This window comes from Acomys russatus, chromosome 23 (genome assembly GCF_903995435.1).
Source record: "Acomys russatus chromosome 23, mAcoRus1.1, whole genome shotgun sequence".
NCBI lineage: Eukaryota > Metazoa > Chordata > Mammalia > Rodentia > Muridae > Acomys > Acomys russatus.
The window spans coordinates 47,339,073-47,364,445 of NC_067159.1; the positions used below are offsets into that span (position 1 = coordinate 47,339,073).

General features: G+C 45.4%; 2 protein-coding genes across 4 annotated transcripts in view; both read right to left on the reverse strand.

The window, feature by feature from the left end:
• Positions 1 to 5,456: 5,456 nt before the first annotated feature.
• The window catches only part of Samd13 (sterile alpha motif domain containing 13), a 35,162-nt gene continuing 15,245 nt past the window's right edge, over positions 5,457 to 25,373 (reverse strand). For all 3 annotated transcript variants that reach the window (XM_051165400.1, XM_051165402.1, XM_051165401.1), the window contains exons 2-3: positions 21,367 to 21,478; positions 5,457 to 5,852 (exon numbers count right to left, since the gene is read on the reverse strand). In XM_051165400.1, coding sequence (XP_051021357.1) covers positions 5,709 to 5,852; positions 21,367 to 21,478 — 256 coding nt within the window. In that variant the 3' untranslated portion in view covers positions 5,457 to 5,708. The remainder of the gene's footprint in view (positions 5,853 to 21,366; positions 21,479 to 25,373) is intronic.
• Positions 9,648 to 10,966, reverse strand: LOC127206105 (dnaJ homolog subfamily B member 6-like). Its single transcript, XM_051165399.1, has one exon. The coding sequence runs from the start codon at positions 10,474 to 10,476 to the stop codon at positions 9,733 to 9,735; it is 744 nt and encodes a 247-aa protein (XP_051021356.1). The 5' UTR covers positions 10,477 to 10,966; the 3' UTR covers positions 9,648 to 9,732.

The following is a 25,373-nucleotide window of genomic DNA, read 5'->3' on the forward strand; positions in this document are numbered from 1 at the left end:
TCTCTCTTGCCATCCTCCTTCTATCCGTCTCTTTTGTGGTTCCCCATCTCGCTCTAGCTTACTCTCTCATGTCTGTTACTTCCTTGCCCGCTCCTTGGCCAACCCAATATTTTACTGAAATGAAGTTCAATTTTTTTCGTTGCAGATTACATCATGATTTTTTTTACATCTTTACAATCACTAGGGCAATCAAAATTCAACAAAGTAACAAAGGAATACAAAAAGTTCTGTAACCTACAATAAAACGTACAACAAAAATCAAAGTACTCAGCATAACCTGCTCGTTATCTTTTAAACAATATACAGGAAAGTTTAATCATAAATTTCCCTGCGATAAAGCCAATGTGTTTACAAGATGTTCATAGCAACATAGCTTGAGCTAAATGTTCTCTAAAGAAAAAACTTGACCTACTTCCAGTACCAGACCAACAGGTGTGCTATCCAAGCCCAGACTAACTGCCAAGAAGTCCTCCATTGTAAAATATCTATAAAGCATGACATTCCAAGCCCACCTTCTGTTGCTTTCAATGCAGATGTAGAAATGTTTCTACAGGTAAGTGTCTGGCCAGGTACTGCTAAGTCCAGGTCCTAACTTTCCTACATGCAGTTTCTGCTTGGGTGCTCACAGTCAGAGCAAAAACTCTCTCATTGTCTCAAGCCTTTGGCCAGATGCCCTCTTTCAACATTCTCTGTGGGAAAAAGTTTTCCCTGTATGATTTTCCTTGGGGCTGAGAAATAAAGAGGAAAAACAGTTTTAGGAGAAATAACAGATTTCTAAACAACCCTATATCTGGACCGTGCAAAGTATTTGGGGGCAGTGGTGATGAGCCGGAGATCTTTGTAACTTTGTCAAGCAAAGCCTCAACAGCTGCTCTGGATGTCTAGAGATCATGCTGGGCAGAGGTCAAGCAAAGGCTCTACAACTTATCCTCATGCCTGCGACACCTGTCCTCGTATGTGGCTAAAATTAATACCCACCAGTTTTCCCCATACATTTGTTGGGGGATGGTCTAATGTATTTTGATGCTAATTATTGCATGCTGTCTCTGTGAACCACCTTTTGCTTAATAAAAAGCCATCCCACCTGGGCAGGGCAAAGGAGATAGGTGGGGCTTAGAGAGAGGAATCCTAGGAGAAGAAGAGGGACCACCATGAGGAGGAGGAGGCCGCCATGGGTCAGATAGAGAAGAAGCACATGGCTGGCGTGGATGGAGAATTCAGCCCAAATGAAGAACGTTTGCAAGTATTTGGGATTATGGATGGGAGGTAGCTTGATACTACTGATCATACTGGTAATACTGATAATTTAAAAGACAATATATATTTTTACCATAAAGTATACTGGCATCCAGGCAGGCTCTTTCCCTGGTATGTGTTCGCATATGGCTAATGCATTTGTGACCAGTTGTAGACCAGGGCTGCACTCATTAAATCTAGCATGAGAAATAAAAGCTCCTGCCTACAGAATGGTGGCCTGTTTCATGCTAGTGATTGTCCCTGGATGGGGAGGGACAGAGTGCCTTCTGTAACTGCTAAGGTGCCTATTCACTCTGCTTGACCGGGGCCCTTCATTCAGTGTATGAGAACAGTATGTAAGCTTTAACACTGATTTTTGCATGAAAGCTGTCATCAGAAGCCAAGAGATGCTTTTATATTTTTCCATTTGCTTTTCAACAATTACCCTGTCCTCCATACACACAGAGAAATCCTACCAGAGGCTGACTTAGGATATTCGAAGATCCACCTGGAGAAAAATAGTTAAAAACCCGTAGGTGGCATCATTTGCTGTTCATGTTTAGTGACTGCTCATGGTAGTAACTACAAATCACTCTTCCCAAGTAGCCTTTATTCCTCTTTTTTTAATTAAAAAATTTTTATTAATTCATTCATATTACATTTCAATTGTTATCCCATCCCTTCTATCCTCCCATTCCTCCCTCCCTCCCTCCCACTTTCTCCCCACTTTCCTCCCCTATGACTGTGACTAAGGGGGACCTCCTCCTCCTGTATATGCTCATAGGGTATCAAGTCTCTTCTTGGTAGCCTGCTATCCTTCCTCTGAGTGCCACCAGGCCTCCCCATCCAGGGGATGTGGTCAAATTTGGGGCACCAGAGTATGTGTGAAAGTCAGACCCCACTTTCCACTCAACTGTGGAGAATGTCCTGTCCATTGGCTAGATCTGGGTCAGGGTTCAATGTTTACTGCACGTATTGTCCTTGGTTGGTGCCATAGTTTGAGTAGGACCCCTGGGCCCAGATCTGCTCATCATAATGTTCTTCTTGTATGTTTCTAGGACCCTCTAGATCCTTCTATTTCCCTATTCTCCTAAGTGTCCCTCAGTAGAAGATTGGATAAAGAAACTGGTATATTTACACTATGGAATACTACTCAGCTATTAAAAACAAGGAGTTTCTGAAATTTGTGGACTAATGGATTGAGCCTTTATTCCTCTTATGCACTGAATGAAAAAAAAAAAAAAACCTGAAACTTAAGCTTGAACATGATACAGGGTCTTGAAATGGGCATTGACACAGTCCAAGGATGCTGTGGGATGTCTTCTTACCATGAGGAGCTGCTTTCACAACCAGAAGGGAAGTCACAGAGAGGGAGAGATTACCCAGTTACTCCAGCTTGGTCTTCGGCTTAGTTAGGGCTTTGAAACCTTCAGCATGGGACTGGCAGAGGCTCATCTGCTCAGTGAATGGGGTTTTCTTTGGTTTAGATTACAATTTGCCCATAAATAGAATTAGGGTGTAGTTCACTATTGAAAGAGACCATCTGGCGTCAGATTTCACTGCTCATATAAGTTGGGTTAGGGCAAATGTATTTCCATTTTGTAACAGAATAATCAGGGCCCTTAACTAGGTTCCCAGTAAAAGGATATTTCTAGTGTCCTTCGCAGCTTGTGAACAGCAGTGAGACTGGATCTGGTCAGGAGATGGAAGATGAGTCGTCAGCATGTCCTCAGGGAGGAAGCTCTCCTCCATCTCTTCTTGTTTCTCTCTGCCGGTTGGAATTCATGTGGTGGTGGCAATGCCTCAGACAGCAATGTCATGCTGTACAATGATGGAGCAAAAAGATAGGAGGAGCTATGTGCCCAACATCACCAAGGGCACAACACCACCTGTTCCCCTTCTCTGGACATTTACATAGGAACAAAGTAGACTTTGACCTCATTACACTACCTAGTGGTGTGGGCAGCTTGTGTCACTCATAGGGCCCTGTTGGCAATCATCATAGAGGAGTTAAAATAGATGAGGTCTAGGGCATTCCTTGAGCTATGTAAGGTCAGATACCACCAGGATGTCCCCATGCAAATTCCTTTGTGTGTATTTTAACCAAGTTCTTCCTCCCATTCTCTTCTTCTGCCTCTCAACTAGGTCTCCACTGGCTACTGTTAGTTGCCCCTGTCACTTCTTGGTGCTTATGTGGTCGGCCTATTGTCCTTGTACCCTGGGTGGGGTAGAAAATGTCCCTTTTGTAGTCATTTTTCCCACTTATAGTGCAAAGCAAAACATTAGAGTCCTAGATACCCCATAGCTGTGTAGATACCCCATACTCCTTAACTGAGGTAATCTGAAATGTAATTTTTATTTGAGATAGGATACCCTGCAACCCAGGCTATCCTCAAATTCACTCTACCAGCCTTGAACTCCTGATGCACCCGCCTTTACTTTCCAAGTGCTAGGATTACAGATATGCACCACCATGCCTAGATTATGTGGTTCTGGGAATCAAATTCAGGGACCAGTGTGTACCAGTCAGGCACTCTACCAACTGAACTACATGGCCAGCCTGGAATACATTTGAACTATCCCATTTCCTAGGTCTTTTCACTCTTGGATTTAGATTTTATGTTCTTGGGGCTGAGAGCTGGCTCAGCAGTTAAGAGCACAGGCTGCTCTTGCAGAGGACTGGGCTTTGGTTTCCAGCACCCACATGCTGGCTCGCAATAAACTTCAGTTCCAGGAAGTCTGATGGCCTCTTTTGGCTTCTGTGGGAACCATGGATACACATGATACCCAGACATACATGTAGACAAAACACCCACACATATAAAATACAATAATGAAAAGTGAGTAGAACTAGATGTTATGTTCTTCACAAAAATGACCACAACAGAGCAATAGGGCACTACAGTAGGGAGGAGCAAACTCAGAGGCCTATGCCCGCCCTGCTAAGCTTTAGTCAAAAAGTCAGGACAGTGACAGGCAAGGAAAACAAATCCCTGATTAAAATACCACCGAAGAGTGATTGCTGGGTAGACTATAAGGAGGACTAAGATTTGCTGGGGTGATTTAATTTATATGAGGCTCAATTTATATATAGGTTGACATAGTTTATGTTGCTTTATTATTATTTTTATTATTATTATTATTATTATTATTATTATTATTATCATCATCATCATCATCATCATCATCATCATCATCAGTGTGTGTGTGTGTGTGTGTGTGTGTGTGTGTGTACAGCTAGGGCTTAAACTCAAGTTCTTAAGTTTGGTGGCAATCACCTTTACCCACTGAGCTATCTCATTCACTTTAAACTTTCCTTTCTAAGGCTTAACTTTCTCCCTGTGTTTTGAAGGAGGTATTAATATTTACTCCTCGAAGAAGGGAACCAAATGAGAAGAAATCAAAGACACACTTGGTGAAATGAAGTGGTGTTTTATTGCAGTTACAAAGCACCAACCCAATGAGTCACAGACACACATTGTTAATAAGTGTCTCTTTAAACAGAGATGTAGCAAGCCCACCTTTTCAAGTTCTGAAAGACAAGTACTCAAACCAGGGACCAAACACAGAATAGGACACCTAAAAAAATATTACAGCATCACGGAGGACTATATATATAGAAAAATATTCCGTGCTATTAACAAAGCTTTGGGACCTATTAACTCTTGGCAGATCTCTTCAGAAAGAAATTATTATAAATACAAATCATGAAGTATATCATCATCATCATCAACAACAACAACAAAAACAAAATGCTTTCTTCAGCAACAAGGAACATGTAAGCAGTAAATATTCTTACCCTCGCCGACAGTGAGTTGATTACAACGGATATCTCCAGTGCAAACAAGTCTCTCTCAGAGAGAGTTCCGCTCCTCGGAGGGGCTGGCACATGTTCAATTCAAACACAGCACAGCACAGCCCTGTGAAACCCTAAACAGGTCATGTGGAGGACTCTCTATGGAACAAGGGAGTCAGCAATCCCATCCAAGGAACACACACCTAGGGGCAGAGGGACTCAGGAGGGACAGCATCCTTCTCTTCACCCTCCCCACAGGGTTTTGTTTGTGCTCATTTCTGATTCTATAACCCAAGGGTACTCACTCATGCCACTCCCATCTCCTTTTGTTTAAAGGAATTAATGGAAAACTATCTATGATGGAACAAAGAAAGTTCTGGTAATTTAAAAGCCCCTGAGGGGAGGGGTACTTAACAGGCAATGATGACTTGGGCTAAGGACAACCATCTTACATCCATGCTGTTTTGCTCCTCCAGGATGAGTCAGGCCAGTCAATGGACTGCCTAGTCTATCCCATAGGATAACATGTTGTTGGATCGAAATTTTTTACATATGCACATGTATGTATTCGGTTTGCGAAGTTTCACAACATGAAACTAAATTACATCATTGTGGGTTTTTTTGTTTTTTCTTTTTTTGTTTTTGTCCTGAGAACTGAGACTTCAACTTGATTTTACTATGAAGAGCTGCTCTTTAGATGTTTGGTCTGAAGCGGTTTTACATGATACTCATAGATTTTCAGAGCAGGCCCCAATTTTAACTGAAGTCCTGTCAACACGTCATTTCTTGTCATCAAGAGCAGGGATTTTCCATCAATTTCCTAGAATGGAAACAGGAGAAAGCCAGTGTGTGAGTAAGCCCAGGCGCTCTTGGGGAAATATAACAAAGGGAAGGCTGAAGGCAGAAGTCACACCACGTGTCCCCCAGCTAGTAACTACTGTCGCGTCAAAATGGAACCTTCTTCTGTATCTTCCATCTTCTATATCTGTTTTGAGATTAAACACAATCTGTACCTGGTGGCGTTTTCATGATCCTATTACAAATCTTAAGAAACTCAGAGACAAGTTCAAAACAGTGTTACCCACCCCAGGGAGCAGAAGGTACACCAGAAAGGGTTACAGACAAGCTCTTTCTATGTATACATTACCATTTGGTAGAATTCCCTAATACTTAAGTCCCAAAACCACTCTGTAAATTACAACAGGCAGAGATTAGTATCCTTAATTTACAGGCAAAACAAGGACCAAGAAAGAAATGTATTGGCCTGAGACAAAAGGAATTAGGAAAGAGGGACTTGAACTTGTGTCTGCCTACAGCCTTTGTTTACTTTCCTGCTGTCTCCCTCTCCCTCCTCCTCTTCTCTCTCTCTAGTGCTGGGGAAGGAAACCAGGACTTTAAGGCCATGCTAGGCCAGCACTCTACCTCAAAACTAGTCCCAGGCCTTCTACTTACTGCTCACGATTACAGCTTGTTACCTAGATGGCCTGAGTCTAGACATGAGGGTTTCTGGAATCTTAATTGCAATATTAGGCTCACTCTCTGGGACAGTCTCTCTTGTGGTCCTACCTCAGCCTGAAAACCGCTCTCTTCACTCTGAGGCTCCTCCCTGAACAAATCAAGGTTGTGAGGGCTAGGGCCTAGCCAGCTGCCAAGCCCTCTCCGCTGGTCCTTCCGGTATTGTGGAGACTACAAAGGATGAGATTAAAACGGGCTTCTTATAAAAGAGATGAAAATGGTGTCAATGGAGGGGGTGCTTTGATTTGCGGAAAGGAATCTCCTAGAACGCTGGCTGTGGCCCTGCTTTAGTTATTCTTTACTGAAGAAACTTTAGGTCCCTCCCTATGAGACATCGGTCAGCTATGATTACTAGTTTTGTTTAGAATCTTGCCTGGAAACTCTGGGACTGGCCTGGGCTGATGGGACAAAGAGTGTCTAAAGCGGCTCGGCTACGTACAACTGGGACTCTGGTTTACTCCATCCCCCAGGGAGGCCATGGCTCCCAACTCTCACGGACCTTGCCAGGCTGCAGAGAAAATGTGCTGAACTCTAAGTGTGGAGAAATAGCACCGGTCAAAAGGGCTGGGGAATTTCCCACCCTGCAGGCCTCTCTTTGTCTCCTCCTGGGAGATGTGGGAACATGGGGTTTCCAGTAGTTTCCTCGTAGGACGCTGTGAGGCCTGGAGTTCATGAGCTTCTGGCGCTAAGCTTGTTGGTCTCCTTCTGTTGCTCCCCACACCTTCGTTTTACTTGCCAGTCACCTATCATCAAACAGTGGAACAAGGAACTGCTTCCAGCTGCCCTACAGTGTTTTTCCTTTGGGGAAACATTTATTTTTCAGCTATTGAAATGTTTCCTGCTGACTTCTGGGAGACAGCCACCACACACGGGGAAGCGGCTGCTTCGGGGCACAGTTGAGAATTATTTACCAACACAGGAACTGACTCTAACTGCAAATCTCACACCTCACACTGCAACTGGTGGTCAAGATGGCCATCAATGGGAGTTGCAAGTTGCCTGTTAGCTGCTTTGAGGTGAACCTACTTGAGAGGAGCTGTCCCCATGGAGCCCCAGGAGCAGAACGCAAGGCACTATGTAACCACAGCATTCTAAGGTTTGGCAGCCTCCGAGCTCAGCCTCCGCATAAGGTGCGGAATGCCCGTGGAGCTGAGCCTTGTCTGCGCCATCTTCCCTTTGCCTGTCAGGACACCATCCCTCTATGTTCCAAACAGGTACCCCTGCTTTCGGACCCTGTTTCATTTTTACACAAACAAACTTTCTTTACTAACAGAAAGTAAACTGCGGAGAGAAGAAACCAGTGCTGGCCACACTGTCAAGTGTGTGCGTGAAAATGCTGAGATCTGGATTTTACTTGAGGCAAAACGGAAAACCGTGTTTTAGGTTTCACCCCTCTGTCCCACAGGCACACTGCTGCTCACATGGGAGCAGGACGCAGAAGGGTCCACCTGGAGACGCTCACTGTGTTAGTGTTGGACTGTGTGTTGTTATCTATGTACAGAACCTTCCCCTTTCACCCCGACTCTAGCAGCTCAGCCACGGGAGGGCGGGATGGAGCACTGGGCGGCTGTGAGCTTTTGGCCAGGTAGGCAGCAATCTGAATCCTATTACCACAACCTAGGGGCAGGCAAACACGCGGGATAGTTGAGCAACTGGGGAGTTGATTCGGTTTGAACTATGTCCACGGCCCCCTTCTAGTATGTTGGGCAGCTCGATCTTTATCTGTGGGTACTAAGTATGTGCACTCTTTGCTGTTCAATGCACCCAGCAACAGTTAGCCACCTCGGACCCCCAGCTGCACTGAGCTACATACACACCCCACTCCAAAGCATGGAATGTTTCTCCTCCCCTTAGCAAATGACAACACTGAGAGAAACCAGTGCGTTCCAAGTCCAAATCCACGTGTTGCTTCCTTTCTGCATCTTCTCCAAAGGGATGCAAGTGCAGCCCCACTCTGGGTGAGAAACTTCGCCAAGATGAAGATTTTCAAGAACTGCATAAAACATGCACCTCATCAAAATTGCATCCATGGGAAAGTCCCTTGATGAAAAGAGCTAATAATTTGTTATTTAACTTCCATAATAGATTATAATTGCAAATGAAGCCCCAATTTCTGCACTGACTGTACTGTAGACTTCATTAGTAGCTTTCTTGAGAAGGAAGTCCCCCGGATCCCAGGAGTTTATTAATACAGAATGGGGAGGTGAGGTGCGACCAACAGACCCTAGCTCAGAACAAACAAACAACCCAAGACTGTGTAAATACATCACAAGTAAAGCCAGAACAAAGAGGGAATTCACAGCCTGGGATTCCTCTGTTAATGACAAGCCTGTGCCAGCTTCACTGTTACAGTGTTCCTATCTTCTGTACAAGCAAACACCAAATTCCTGTTGAGCCAGAGAGTTAAAATGCTTGTCTACTTAGAAAGTTCCAGTAAGTATTGATGCATCGAAGCAAGGTGCAGAGATGACAGGGCTGAATTCCCAAAGGAGATGAGATGGTTCCAGCTTTACAAACCAAAGAGACAGAGTAGCCACTATGTCACTGTGTATTAGGTGGGGCCTAGGGCACGACATTATATCTCTTTAAGGCTCATTTTCTTATCTGTAAGATGGGGGAAAGCACTTACAAAACTGGAAGGATTCGGGGATAACCTATGTGAAATCGAGTTCCACACATCTGCCGAGCAGCAGCACAGGACAAAGAAAACCTTAACCCTCTTACCGTTCGCTCACTCTCTGTCAGCGTTAATCTACATGGAGGGAAGTCCTGGAATTGGACGAGATCGTGATAGGAACCATGGGAAACTCATGAGAAGAAAGGTTGGGCGGGAAGAAAAGACGCAAAGAGAAAGGGGCTAGGGAAAGAAAACGAAGAGTCATCAAGGAGGCCACTGCATGGTACACAGCAGGGGACAGTGGGGCAGCAGTGGAGACCACTGAACTGAGCCTTTCACGGCAGTGTGGTGTCTGTTCCCATGCCCTGACTGGGGAAAGACAGGCTGGAAGGTCAGCTCTGCTCCTCACACGTTTCCTGTGCTAATATCTGGCCCATGACTCCCCTCCACAGTGAAGAGTGTCTGAGGCCAAGGCAACCTGTCTATGCCATTCAACCCTCGGATTCCAACTGCCTTTGACATACAAATCTCATTTGCAACTTCTGGTGGAGAATACAATGACGGTTCCTTACCAACCACGTGAAGGATTCTGACGAAACAGTCGTTCATTTTCTACTTCCTTCGGTGCTTTCATGTTCTCTACAACTTTCTTTGTGACAACTCTCTTACCATTCACCATCTGGCTACAAGTGGTGACCAGCTTGAATTTTTTCATTCCTTGGCTGACATATGGTACACATGTCTCAGAGCCAGCAGGTGTAAATCCGGATCCCAGGGGCATGAATGTAGAAAATCCTGTGTCCGTGATGGGAGTGACGCTAAAGAAGGGGGAGGAGGTTCTTTTGGACCGAGCCGTGGGGCCAGTGAACAAAGAGTCTCCTGAAAAGAGGTCTTCCTCTTCGATGACCTTCTTCTGGAAGGTGCGGCGTGGCCTCCGAAAGCACGTTTCTTCCTCTAAGTTGGTTCTGTCTCTGCCATCACGTCTGATAACTTCCTCTTTGGTATGGCCAGCACCTCTGATGATTTCGCCTTTGGCATGGCTGTCACCTCTGATCTCCCCTCCGGTATGGCTGTCACCTCTGATTTCTCCTTTGGTGCGGCTCTCTCTGGACCTGTCATAGTCCTTCCGCTTCTTGGCATCAGATAAGACGTGATAGGCTTTCGCTACTTGCTTGAACTTCTCCTCAGCTGCTTCCTTGTCTTGTGGGTTCTTGTCTGGGTGCACTTGCAGAGCCAGCTGATGGAACGCCCTCTTGATATCAGAGGGGGATGCATTCTGAGACACCCCTAGCACTTTGTAATAATTCACCATGTCTCTTCAGACAGCGCTGCCCCACCTTGATGCAGGGTTGAGATGTAGAAAAATCTTCCATATAACTTGAGAAAGGATGGTGGTCAATTATTCAAGTTTACAGCTTTGAATTTCCTCACATGGTTCTTGGGGTGAAGCCTCTTCTGGTGGAGAAATTCCTCTTCAGTGGGTGAGTGGGCTCTTCACATGGTCCCACGCCCCTGCCCCGCCTTTGCTGCTCATTGTGGGGGAGTGACTATGAGGTCATCACTCCAAGCCAGCAACCCTCAGACTCTCAGCTGCCTTGTTTTCCCAGGGGGCGGGGCGGAGTCTGAGGTGGATACTACAGAAACTGGAGAGACCTTATCGGATTCAAAGATAAATGCATGCACAATGAAGAAGCGCAACCACCCCTGTCTTGTTAACTGAGAGCAATCATTTGTGTAGCTTAACAACTATTTGCCTTGTTTGTAGCAGGCACAAGCAACAGACCCAGGATCCACTTTGGGTCACTGTGTGTGTGTGTGTGTGTGGGGGGGGGGAACAAATGATTTTAGTGCCCTTTTTGGTGTCACTGTGACCTGTCCTGTGGCATTTAAAATTATGTCATTTTACTACTTTATGTGTATGGGTGTTCTGCTTATGTGTATGTCTGTGTACCACTTGTGTGCAGTTCTATGCGCCACTTGAATACAGTGTCTGCAGAGGCCAGAAGAGGGTGTTAGACCCTCTGGAACTGGAGTACACACAGTTGTGAGCTGCCAAGTAGGTGCTGAGACTTGAACATGGGTCCTCCAGAAGAGCAGCCAGTGCTCTTACTGTTGAGCCAGCTCTTCAGGCCCTGCCCTTTGTTATCTGATTTTCCCAGTGGCATGATGGGTGATGGGTTGGGGGGGTTGTCATAATTTTTAAAAAATCATATATACATTTCTGATGAAAGAACAGATAAAATTCATTTTTCAAGCAAGGAAGCCAGGTGAGAGGCAAATCTCCGGGAAGGTTTTCAATGGACACATCAAGGGACAGATCAGAGGTTGGCGCCTCATTCAGGATGTACTCCAGCTGATGCCTTAATGCGAACCTTTTCCAACTTTTATCTCTGCATGTGAAAAGTAAACCAAGTAGCAATATCAAAATCACAGATACTGTTTAAAAGGAAATGGCACTGGGGCACCATTGGGAGCTCACTACCTGCCTTGATTTCTTTTTGTTGCTGTAGCAAATTGCCCTCATAAAAGTGACTTAGTGGGGATAGGGTTTATTTTGGCTGACTGTCTGTCATGGTGGGTGAGTCAAGCCGGCCGGACTTGACGCAGATGATCACATGGTATCTATGGTTGGGAAAACAACATCAGTGACTATCTGATTCTGCTCAGTCCCCTCTTGCCATGGACAAACATAACAGCCCCACCTTCAGTGGGAGGCTCTTCTCATCTCAGTTAAGCAAACAGGATAACCCCCCCACAGGCACACCTGGAAGCTAACTCTAGGTGATCCTAGATGCTGTCAAGTTGACAATGAACACTGAGCATCCCACAGTCCGAGTCACAGGACACTCAACTTCACATTTCCCAGGCTTCTTTGTAAGTTGATATGGCCTTCGACAGACTTGTGGCCACAGAGATGTGAAGGACAGAGGTGTCCCTCTTTTGGGTAGACTATGACGCTACCAGCTTGGGGCCTTCCTTGTTCTTCCTCCTTCCACTGACTGGTGTCAGTGACCAGAGGATCTTGAAAACTGGCACCATGTTCACCTACTTTCGACAGTAGCCTACGTACATTTAGAAGCTGTTCCTGAAATGCCATCAGCTAGACCAGCCCGACCCCTGCAGCACTGAAAAGCAGCTAGCCTCTCTGTCCTCTCTCCCTCTGCACTCTTACAGATCAGCTCTTCACTTCAGCTCCAGTTCTGCAGTTGCAGTGTTCCCCGACCCTTTCACATCCTTCTGCGTGAAGCCCGTGATTGACAGGGGGAGCCATTCTTTCACCAGTCTTGTAATGGAGCCTTCTGAGGCTAATAGTCTTCCTGTATACAAGCCTTGAGCACCCAAGCCAGGAGGAGCCAGTGATTCTCTTTAACTCCTAGACCCCATGCTGTCGACAGCAATAAAACCCTGAAGATGAGGCACATCCTACGTCCTTAGCTGAGTTGGTACAATATTGAGACAGAATTTATTTTCGATCATATCCCTTTCCATTCTTCTTGGTGGTCATTTTAATTTGTTACTATTGCTCTCTGGTTTCTAATTAAACCTCTACCCCTCCCCCTTCACTCTATAAGTGGAACTCACTTCCTGTTTAGTTAAACAAAATAAACAGAAAAGAGAAACTGGCAGGAATTCCCTAAATGTCTCTCAAAAGCAGAGTGCACTGGGCCCTCCAAGGAAATGAACCAAAAGTTGGTTGACTAGTTAGGATTAACTAAACTGTAGTGTAGGACTCCGGGAAAACCTGTGCTGTTGATTCAAAAGTCTGCAGACTTGAATATGCTGAGGTGGAGGGTGGCTGGTGATGGGTTAGCCCTGGTGAGCACCCAGAGCCCAAATTTGTTCTTCCTCCGTGTTCTAGTTTCCTTTCTGTTGCTGTGATACAATGTTCCAACCAAAAGCAACTTAGGGCAGGAAAGGACTTATGTGGCTTACACTTCTGGGTGAAGGTCTATCACCAGGGAAGTCAAGGCTAGAACCCAAGTAGCATACCTTGAAGCAGGAAGTGTGGAGGAAGGCTGTTTGGTGACTTGCTTACAGGCTCAGCTCAGCTACTTTCCTTGGGCATTCCAGGGCTACCATTGCAGAGAATGACACTGCACGTGGGCGGGGCCCTCCTAAAACAGTTAGTGATCAAGACAGCCGCTCCCAGACATGCCCATAGACCCACTGATAAGGACAACTACTGAGTCAGCATCACTTTTCCAGCTGGCTGCAGGCTATGTGCAGTTGACAGTTACCTGTGCTCTGCTAGAGTCATTCCTGGCTTGGATGATGTGCACCCACCCTGGTGAGGTTATATTTCCTTAGTGTGCTGATTCCAATGTTAATCTCCTCCTTGAACACCCTTGAAGATGCACCTAGACCATAATGCTGTACTAGCTAGCTGGGCATCCCTTAGCTTGGTCAAGTTAACACATAAGCTTGGTCGTCATCACCTCTATCTCCTGTCTACTTTAAAACAGCCTTGTCTTGATCATGCCTTCATATTTTTAAAATAAGATATTTGAGAATTTTATTAACCAGCTGAGCTATCATATATTGTGGTTAAGATTACAGTGGAAATGTTTATTGTAATAATATTTGTATCATAGGCTGGTGAGATGGCTCATAGATAAAGGCACTTGCCCCCAAAACTCAGTGATTATCCTTAGATGGGTGGAAAGAACTAACTACCTAGTGACATCATTTGGCCACCACATATATGCTCTGGCCTGTGTGTTTCACTGTACCATACACATATCTACCCACTAACTATTAATTCCTAAACATTGTAAATGTTTAATCTTTAAATTAAATTTTATATCATAAAATCTGCGATGTTAACCATCTCCAAGAATATAGCAGCATAATTATTCTCATCGCGTTGCTCAGTAGTCACTACTACCTAGTTTTAATTTTCTTCTGTCATTCCAACGAGCTTGATATTCATTAGAGGCTATCAGCTCCTGGGGGCACTAATCTGCTTGTGCATCTGTGAATATCTACTTCAGATATTATATGACAATTACTTAGCGCCTTCTCCAAGTTCATCCCTGCTGTGTCGATCTTAAGCCCTTTTTACAGATGAATAATAGTGCACTTTACACACTTAGCACATCTTGTTTATCTCTTTACTTGCTCAGGGCATCTGGGTTGTGTCTGCCTGGTCATTGTGAGTGATGCTCCCATGGTCCTTATACTGCTGAGTCATGGTAATGCTATGCCCAACTTTCTGAAGAGCCACCAACCGGTTTTCCAGAGTGGCTGTACCATTTTATACTGCTAAGCTCCAGTTTCCTGAAATTCTGGCTCTCCACCCTTCCCATAGCCTGGGGGAGCTCCGCTTCATTGAATTGGTCTCCATCTCCTGCCACTTTAAGCCATCTAATTCTCTTGGCCACCTCCTATATGTAAATAAGTCTAGGCTTCCTGTCTGAGAAGAAAGCCTACGTCCTATGCGGCCTTCTTCTGCAGTCTGCCTCTCCCCGTACTTCTCTGCATCCCACTCACTCCTCAGTTGGAAGGAAGGGCTCTCCACCCTTCTTCCTCCCTGCATGCACCACTGAGATTCCACTGGCCAACTTCCCAGACCCCACTGGACACAACCTTTTTGAGGAATTTTGAACTTGTTGATTAGTTGAATCTTCATAAAACTACCCCCTTCGAAGATTTCTAGAAAACTGCTCATCTGTAGGGCGCCCCCCCCATTTCTAATGGTGTCTTTTTTCTGTTGCTTTCCAAAGGTTCCACAACTTCCCAAACAGTGCCACCAGCTTAGGACCAAGTGTTCAAACGTAAGGGAGGGAGGGGACGACGATGATGATGACGGCTCAGTCTCAGCCATCACACTCACTGGTCCCTCATGTTGGATTGACATCCCTCAGCTGATCCCCAGGGCCTCTCTTCTGCTGGCTGAGCCAAACTTTGCTCCATTTCCTGTTTGCTTTTCAGCCCCATTGCTCATCAATCTGCTTGCTCCCCACTACACGTTTCTTGGAATTGCCAAGACAGAGGGTGCTGTTTCACGACCCACGCTTCTGTGCTTGGTCTCTCCACTGCACGGAATATTCTGGGCTTTCCTTAGGAGGTTCTCCTAGCTGTGATGGTTTTAGGATTTACTATAGCAATGTTTGTTACTATTACTTTAATAGTTTTCTCCTTATTTTAGTGGGTGCTGTCACAACTATGGAAATCACTAAGCAAGTAGGTAAACATCCCACTTGTGGCTCTCTGTTTTACAGCTGTTGTCGTCTCATACAGCTAATTTGGGTGTTTTACCTTATTCTATACAAATGAAATTTATTCTATATAAATAAAAATATTTTAAGTATTTTTCATTGCCAGTTTTGCCTTCAATTAATTCCTTTTGGCTCCTTTTCTGTTAGTGTTACTTACCTGCTTGCATTTTAACTTGTTTCTTAATCTTTATGAACTGAAAGGAGTTGCCACAGGCCCTGTATATTCATTATATTACAGAATATTTTAAGCACTTCAGTGTTTTCCCAACTGTTAAGAATAGCACCATCAGAATACCTTGGATATTTTCAGTGCTGGTATTATAAAATGCTTACAAGGTAAACAAAGTTTTTATTTTCCCCCCCTTAGCTGTGAGGTTTTAATTGGCCTGATTCAGAGCTGAACTTGTCATGAAGCTGGAGAGACTCGTGTTTTGCTTGCACAATTTTGTAGTCATAATGTTGTGACATATTTCAAAGCGGGGGCTCCAGCGTTGCAGACACCTGACGCGGCACCTAAGCTGGGCATGTCTAATGGGAATCATGAGCCTGGAGCCACTGCAGCTGCCTGACACGAGCCACGGAGCTCACTGCTGTTCTGACAGGCTTCCTACCTGGCTTCGTCCTTTGAGGTAAGTAGTGTATCTGGCAACATGCAGCAATACAAAGTTCTGTTTGTTTTTATTAGGATGGCGCCCTTAGAATTTGTTCAATGTTAGTAGCAATGAGCCAGCTGAGAGCCAAGTCCAGTCTACAGGTTTCACGTTCTGATTTAGCCAGATGGGTATTTCAGATAAGAGACTGTTCTTGTGGTTAAGGGACTAGAGTAACATTAATATGCCTATTTGTAAAGATATTCTTGGGGGGGGGGTGATCTCACAGATACACAGTGTTCCAGAAATAAAATTACCGATGTCACTTGCTCGCTCACTTGCTCACTCATTCACTCACTTGCTCACTCACTCACTTGCTCACTCACAAGAACGGGACACTGAATGGTCTGAACCACATGACAGTGACCGCATGTCAACTCTCTGCCTGTGTCTACTCCTACTGTGCTGTGAGGGCATGTGAGTCAGAAAGATGGGGCCAGAGAGGTGAAGTGATGGCACTACACTTGGAAGGGTGACCTGTGTGACCTGGGGTCTGATCCAGTTTGAGAGGTGAAGTGCTACAGAGAATGCCACTGTCAAGAGATGACACTGCTTAAAACAGTATGTGTTGCTTATTTAGCCTTCAGCACCTAGCAACGCGAAGCCCATCAGAATGCTCTGGGGTGTCTTTGCTGAGATTACACAAAACGGTCTCTCAAAAGCTCTTAGGGAAGTAAAATTTCTGAATACTTTGATCTTAAAACTCAGGCAACCATACCCATGGGTTGGCATTGGTTATTTTTAGACCACCCACTTAAATACATCACTAAGCCTCAAGTCATCTTCGTGCCTTGCTCTATGCCATAGAAGCTGGCTGGCTTCAGGGGACCCATCTCAAGATGGCACCTTGGACTGGAAGCAGGCGCTTAGGCAATGCTCCACACTGAACTCAATATTAGCTGTAGAAATCCAAGTCCTATCAAAGCAAATGTCCCAGGATCACTGGGTGACCATGACACACTTAGGAGAAAATAAGCAAAGGAGCATGACTCCACTGGTGCCTGTTACTAAGACACCTGGGAAATAGTCACTTTATCGTGGAGTTCATGGGAGAAATGGTGCTGGCACATGGTCTTCCCTGCCTCTCACGTTCACTAACCAATAGGTCCTCTGTGGAAGTGTGTTAATGAGTCCAGTTGTATAAAGTCCCCAGAGGATAAAGGATGTCAGTGTAATGACATAAGCCATGTGCTGACCCCAGGGAAAACAACATTTTTAATCATGAAAAAGACTGGTCAGAACAGCAACGCAGCCTGAACCCATACCTGGTCATGACAGTAGGGTGGGCAGTGGCTAAAATTCCTTCTTGGTAGTGCTTATGAAGTGCTTGTCAGAGAGGCTGATGGGAATGCCTGAACAACAGGGAAAGTGAAAGTGGGGTACATACAATGAGAAAAGGTTAGTCAACTTTAGGTGACCTTGTGCTAAAGCCTTCTGTGGGGGCCAAGTAGCACAGTACAGTGCACTACTTCAATTCTTCTAGAAGAATAGTGTTAGGGTTTTTATTGTAGGTTTTATGGGGAATTCAAACACCTAGGCTGTAGGAATCAGCCCTGAAACAGCGGGCTCCCCAAATCACAGGTAACTGTGCTGCCCACCGGGGCCCTGTTCTTTCCAAGGGTGCTTTAGTAGTTGGTCTCTGTCTCTACACTGCCAAATGACAAGGCAGATCTTGCACTGTTTTATTTGGTTTTTTTGGTTGCTGTGACCTAACAATGCACCTGAAAGGGACATAGCTTTGGGGCTGGAGATGACCTTCAGTGTTCATATCAGCATATGACTAGTGAGCGTTGACTTGCGGGTAATTGCCTAGGCTATGACGCAGGTGACAGGTGGGTGGAAGAGCCAGGTAAACGTGTGAGAGAACAGGCCTCAGTCCCCATGAACCACAGCATGACACGGCATCCCATACTGCCCTAGCCAGTGACACCCTTCCCCGCTCTGTAACTCCGTCAATGGGAATGGAAATGTCAGGACAGCAGGCAGAACGGAACTGCCGTCAGAGACGAAGCCAAGGGCCGCTCCCTGCCCACCTAGTGACCCTCCTAGAATGAAGGAGCTTGGGTGTCAGGACTTGCTCCATCTTCTGGGAATTCATTTATCAAGCTCCAGAGTTGGCTGACTAGATGCAGTGATATGAGGGATTTCTCAGTGAAATGTTCCGATTTACACCTCAGTCTCTCCAGTGCCAGCATGAGGTCATCCCTGGGAGAAAATGCCACTGCCAGGCCAAGCTCTGTGCCGGCTAATCTCATTAGCAGGGCTATGTACAGAATCTTAAGGCCCAGAGAGCATGCTGCCCCCTCACCTGGGATGTCCTAGCAAAAATGCAACCTGGGAAGGCTTCTGGGCTTCTGGGAACCTGGCCAGGAGACCTTTTTATCTGATTCCACCCTCTACCTTTGAAAGCCTTTTACTATATTTAAATTTAATTTTTGAAGACAGTTACTCAATTTCAATGACCCAAATAGACATTATACCGTTAAAAACAAAATAAAATATGTTCTGGATGAATGGCTTCTACTTTCCAACCTGGGTTGTTATTTTCCACTAGAATTTTATTACAAAACTTTGCAGACATGAAGAAAACAACTTTTTGTGAATACCTACAACCTACATCTTAAATTCTACAATGAAAAATTTCTAAACTTGCCAGGCACGGTGGCTCATGCCTACAATCCCAGCACTCAGGGGAGGCAGGGTAGGAGGCAGAGTCAGGTGGATCTCTGGGAGTTCAAGGCTAGCCTGGTCTACAAATCGAGCTGAGGACAGCCAAGGCTATACAGAGAAAGCATGTCTCAAAAAATTATTTTTTCTAAATTGACTTTATTACATAGATTCCTCCAATACTTCAGTTTTTATGGCACTGTTGAATATTCTTGTAGTTCTTTTTCTTTTGATATAAAATTTATAGGTCATGTAACATAAAAATATGAATAATTTGCACAAGCCAGAGTACATGCTGTAACTAATATAGATGCCTCTGGTCTACACCTGTGCAGGACACGTGCTGTGGTTCTTCTCACCCTGGCTGCACTGGTTTGAATGCGAATGTCTCCCATAGGCTCAGATAGTAAACACTTGATCCCTGTTCTGTGGTGTTGTTTGGGAGAGTTTGGAAGTATGGCCTTGTTGGAGAAAGTGTTGCACCATGGGCAGGTTTTGTAAGCTTACAGTCCCTTCCTATTTCCTGCTTGCTCTCTCTGCTCTGTGTGTGTGTGTGTGTGTGTGTGTGTGTGTGTGTGTAGTTCAAGATGTGAGCTCTCAGCTTCCTGCCCCTGCCACCATGCCTGCCACATGCTGCCGTGCTTACTCACCATGGTGGACTCTTATCCTTTGGATCCATAAGCCCAAGTTAATTCTTTCTTTCTTCTATAAGTTATCCTAACCATTGTATTTTACCACAACAGAAAAGTAACTAGTATACTAGCCCTTATTAAGACACACATGCACATACACATATATACAAACACACACACACACACACACACACACACACACACACACACACACGTGCACACGGTCTGTAATTCCAGCCTTTATCAACGTACAGAATGTTGGCATCACCAGAAAGTTCCCTCTGCCTATTCACACACAAGCACTGGCTTTTTTTTGGGGGGGGGGCGGTGTCTATTGATCTATTTCACCAGTCTGAAAATCTAACTTGGACTCATTTGGCATGAGCTCTGTTGCACAATGCTTATCTCATCTAGTATGTTATTGAGACTCATCTGAACTGCTGCATATATCAGGAATTGGTTTCACTACAGGGTGGTATTCCATTACATATGCATCCCAGTTTGTACCTTCATTTTGACTACAATTGTATTCCCAGGATTCAATTTGCCCACTATGGAATAATAAAAATTTTACAGATATATATATATATATATATATATATATATATATATATGTGTGTGTGTGTGTGTGTGTGTGTGTGTGTGTGTGTGTGTGTGTGTGTATAGATAGATAGATAGATAGATAGATAGATAGATAGATAGATTGGTTTTCTCTGTTAAACCTTGGCTGTCCTGGACTCACAGTGTAGAACAGGCTGGCCTCGAGCTCACAGCAATCCTCCTGCCTCTGCCTCCCTACAGATATATTCTTACAGGAGTGAAGCTGCTGGATCTTGGCAGGTGTGAGTGTTTCTTTTACACTCTCCCCAGCAACGTAGGAGCACCCTGTTTTGCTACACATGCACATCTGTCACCAACTCTCTTTCTAACTTTAATTCTTCTAGTGGGTGTAAAGTCATCTATGCTTCTATTTTGGCAAATTTTCTAAACTAGCAAAAAGCTACATATGTATAAGGATCAAGTTGGAAGGAAATATTGCCTGAGGAGACTGGCGCATGTAGCATTTAAAAGGTTATTTTATCTGAATTTTGCCGTGCTAATAAGCTCTGGCGAAGGAATGCTTCTAATTCTCTCAACTAGATTATGAGACAGTGAAGTTAATGCCCAGATAACTACAGCCTCTGTTGAAAGAGGGGTAGGAGCATCATGCTCTGAAGCGTGGCCCACAAGTTCTTCCCCCACCTGCCTCTGGGAGGACCACGCCCATAGGGCTGGCTTGGCATGTTCACTGGAGTCACAGATCACCCAGAGAACAGATGCCTGCTCTTCCCTGTCTCTAATGTCAATCCCTGGGACCCCAAGAAAGAAATGAACTTTTGTGAGCATCTACATTGTGTCAAGAGCTTTGGGGAAAATATGTATATTTTCCCTTTAAATTGTCAGAACAGCAGCCCTGTCAATCAGGAATGGACAGCCTCATGTTAAAGATATGAAACAAAGACTTAGAACTTTAGGAACTTGAACCCAGACAGATAGACAGACAGACACACACACAGACACAGAGTCAGAAACACACACATAAACAGACAGATGCACATGCGCAGGAACCTGAACTTGTCCCTGCACCCTGGGCTCTACCTTGATGAGCACCTGTAAAGCAAATCACTGAGGCTAGACAGTCCCCTGGGACCTAGAGGCAGCCACAGTAGAAAATGCTGTGTGTGCCCCCGGGAGTCTGTCTCCTCTCTTTCCTGCTGCCCGTTTCCTCCTTTGTAGAGAAGACAGGCCTGATTCTCTCCACTCGTGAGCAAGGCCAGTCCTTCAGAGGGCTCCAGTGGAAACAAGCCTCACCTGCCTCTCTGCAGCTGCAGCCTCTGACTTCCCTCTTGCAGGGAGGAACCTCAGCTCCGACGCCCCTGATGTTGCTGCTCGCCATCTCGGTGCCTCTGTACCCCACCTCTGCTCTATGGTTTCCCTCTTGATTCCCTTCCCAGTTGTAGGAGGGAGGGAACTGTGTTTCTCCAGTCTGCGTTACCTGTTCCTGAAAAGCATTGGCTTGCTCCTCAAATCCTGCTGTTCGGAAATAATTGACAACGTCCATCACAGCCCAGTCTGCAGGATCGGGAGGCCTCCCATTTTCCATGGAACTGCAAGACACAAACCCAAGCTGTGAGAGCCGGCATGGATGCAGGTGTGTGCACAGGCTCACTGTCCTGCCTCCCAGGGCCGGTCTGAGCCTGGTGCTCACTTCCCTCAGGACCTATGCCAGCCTACCCAAGAAGGACTCATGCTGCGTCTAATAAGTCCTGGGTTCTTGTGATCATTACTCATATGGGATTGGTGAATGCTGTCTTAGCCAAGTATCTGACCTTTAATAAAAATGATTCCCACCAATACTTTGTTTTAAGCCAGAGACATTTAGAGTGGTCTGCTCTTTTTGGTGGGCCATACTTAATATGTTTACTGTAATTTCTGTATGACTATGTACTGTGCAGTGCAACTCAAAACACCATTCCTTGCTAGACCATGCTTCTCTGTTACATTCTGTCTCAGCCTCTTATAAAACTTTACCATTCCTACCAGGTCAAGGGTCACCCTCTGCTCTAAGGTCCTTCCTGGCACCACTAGGGAAGCACTTAACTATAATCTGCTCTGAGACCCAGTACTCCATTCTAATTACCATGTAGCACCTTCCACGGTGGGTTAAAGACTGTTTTTTGGACTCAAGTGAGAGATGTGGACCAAAGATACACACGTGAACCTGGGCAGCATTATTCCGAGTGTCAAGCGTGTGCTTAAGGAAAGCCAGTCCACACTGTCCAAAGGGAATCACAGTGGTTAAGTAGATGTCATCCAGGCATCTGCTTGCGAGGCCCAGGGAACCCTTCTCTCTGGGTTTAGAAAGGAAGGATAAAAGCACAGTGGGGAAAGAGAAGGAGTGCTCAGCAGTGCCTGGGACTCTGCCTCTTCTCAGACTCATTTCAGAGTATCTGTCTATGCCTCATGCAAGGCATGAGTCCACTCATGCAAGTCCACTGAGCACATTGGTTCTCTGATTAAATCCTTCAGAGGCTTCCTGTTTCTGTGGTAAATTCCCATGAGCTTAACGGAAGTCCTTCAGGCCAAAGCCCTCCACCTCTCCTACCAGGGATACATTTGGGAACAAAAGACACTATGTGCCTCCCAGCATTCTGCAGATGTACAGCTAGGAGTGACACGAACACTGTGCTGTGACAGGACAGACCTAGGATGTTTCATCTGAAGCAAGGTCCAAACGGCCATCAGAAATTAACTGCATAAAGAACCCAGGTGAAGATTACTCTAAACTCTGCGGCAGGGATGAAGTCAGCCAAGGAGCCATGACAGTCCAGACTTTTGCTAAGAGAAGCAGGAAGTTGGTGAATGGCCTTATGGGAAGGAAGTGACACAGTTAGAGCCACATTCAGAAGAGCATTGGAGAGGAGTGAGAAGGAGAGGCAGGGTGTGAATGAGAAACGTCCTGCAGTCATCTCTGAGCTCAGGCTCTCAGACCAGAGTAGTGGCTATACGAAAGGGAGCTGCATGGATTAAGTAGTACTCAATGGGAAAATTAGCCTGGCTCAGTGCTGGACTACACACAGAGAAGGAAGGGAAGGGACAAGGCAGGAAACTGAACGGGTGGATGTGGTGTCTTCACTGGGGCAGCACCCCTGGGCTTTTGTCACTTGATGGCTTAATGAATCTGAAGCTCAGAGCAGAGATGGGAGCTGGAGGACATGTGGGGTCAGTGATGATAACCAAAACCTCCATCGTAGTGGGAAGACTGAGGTTCTGGAATTAGGCTGTTCAACATTCAGTGCAAGCTGAAAAGGTCTTTGCTGTTGCTAGGACAAAATGCCTGGGCTTTGAGGGACCCCAATAAGTCTTCACACATCTAAATGACCAGAGGCTAGACCTAGTGTTTCACTCACAGCAAGAACCTAGACACCCAACTACAAACAAACAATGACCACCACAACAAAACACCAACCAACCAAATACACAAGCCAACCAAATTCCGTTCTTAAAGAAAGTGGAGCAGGTGGCTGACCAATGGACAGATGTGTGACTGCTCATCTCTCAGTGGTACTTAATTTGAAAATACTTAAGAGCCAATGCCCGCTGGCTGAAAGAGTTTCCTTTCTGAATTTAGCCTGAACAGGTAAGCAGTGTGTGCCTGTGTCTTAGAGTTTCTATTCGTGTGAAGAAATGCCATGATCAAAAGCACCACGGGGAGGAAACGGTTCATTTAGCCAACACTTGTACATCATGGCGAAGTCAGGGCAGGACCCAAAGCTGAGCCACAGAGGAGTGATGAATCCAGCTTGCTCCTCCGTGGCTTACTGAGGTTTGTTTTGGTTTGTTTTAGGCCCTGGGACCACCTGCTAGGGGTAGTGCCACTTGTAATGCCCTTTCCATCTCCACTGTAAATCAAGAAATGACCATGGACTTGCCTACAGGCTAATCTCAATTGTTGTTTCCTCTTCTCAGATAACTGCAGCTGGTACCAAACTGACAAAAACAAACCAACCCAACAACAAACCAACCATAACAGCCTTGTATTTTTCACACACAACTTCCTGCCACTTAACAAGTGATGTGCACTGAGGGGAGGCACTCATTTTCACCCTAAGATTGTCAGGCACTAATTATACGTTTTTATACCAGTGTGACCAGGGGTGTGGGGTGATCCATGTGTTGAGCTTTGCCATCATCCTAGTAAAATAAATGTGATCTGACATAGGAATCTTTCCAAGATTCCACTTTCCTTCCCTCAGTTGATCGTGATAGGTAGGAGCTTGCCATTCTAACAAATCTGTTAGGTTTTCTAATCACCTCACCTCTAGCAACAAGCAGAGTCCCGCTGAGCAGACTTTTAAGTACCCAGGAAATACCTGAGTCCACACTTCCTGTGGTTGACTTCAATTAGCCACTTGCCTTCATAAAGAATGGCCATGTGATCGTGATAACTGTGCGCTACAGTATGCTTTTAGGATGGGAGGCTCTCTGGATTCCCAGCCGGTTGCTGTGACAGCATCACTCCCACAATTCTGAGATGCCTTTGACCATTTGAACTGCTTATAGAAAAAAAGGCCGGCAAAATTGCTGGTGGTGTGCTACAAGTTTCCCGCAATGTGGAACTTTCTCACAGGCAGGCTGAGGCAATTTAGACAAAAATAACAGTACAGGACCACTCATGTCCTAAGAAGAAAGACATGTTCAGCTCCATTACCGGCATCTCTCACATGCTGTGTGGGAGGACGCACAAAGACTTGTCATTTGGATTCACTACAGGATATGATACCCTTGTCATGGGCCACAAAAGGTCAGTCTTCCACCCCCATCTGAACTGGAAACGTAAACCCACTCAGAACGGGGAAGGAGCTCACCCCACATAGTGCTGTGTGACAGAGCAAGCCCCGGATTAGACTCAGACATTTTCTACTGCAAACTGAAGCTCTTCCCACTGGACTTAGCACTCATCCAACTATTGATTGCCTGCTATGGTCTTCTCACTATTGCACCAAATGCAAGGATGAAGGACAGAGAGTGCACAGTTGTCCCTGGAGAAGTGCTGATCTTGTGAGGGAAAACAGAGTTAGAGACAGCCAAGTAATGCTAGAACTGAGGGATAAGCATAGTGCTAATTAGGATATGCGCAGCAGAGACCGGTTAGCTGCCCGGCCTGAACACTTGATTGCCGAGCTAGGCCTCCAGAGAAGGAAGGGTTTGCTGGGCCCCCAGTGACTTCAGCAACAGGTCCAAGGACATCACTGCCTGGCTCAAGGCAGCATTAAGGGATGTGGAGAAGCAGGACTCTAGACACTGGGTAAATTTAGAGTGTGGATCTACATGACTCTCTGCTTGCTGGAAGTTACTATGTCTGCTTCAATGATGTTTTGGTGCCAATCTGATATAAACTTTATTCCATTATAAATGGTCTATTCTCATTCTCCACAGCTGAGTGGAGAGTGGGATATGACTTTCACTCAAACTCTGGTGCCTCATATTTGACCATGTCCC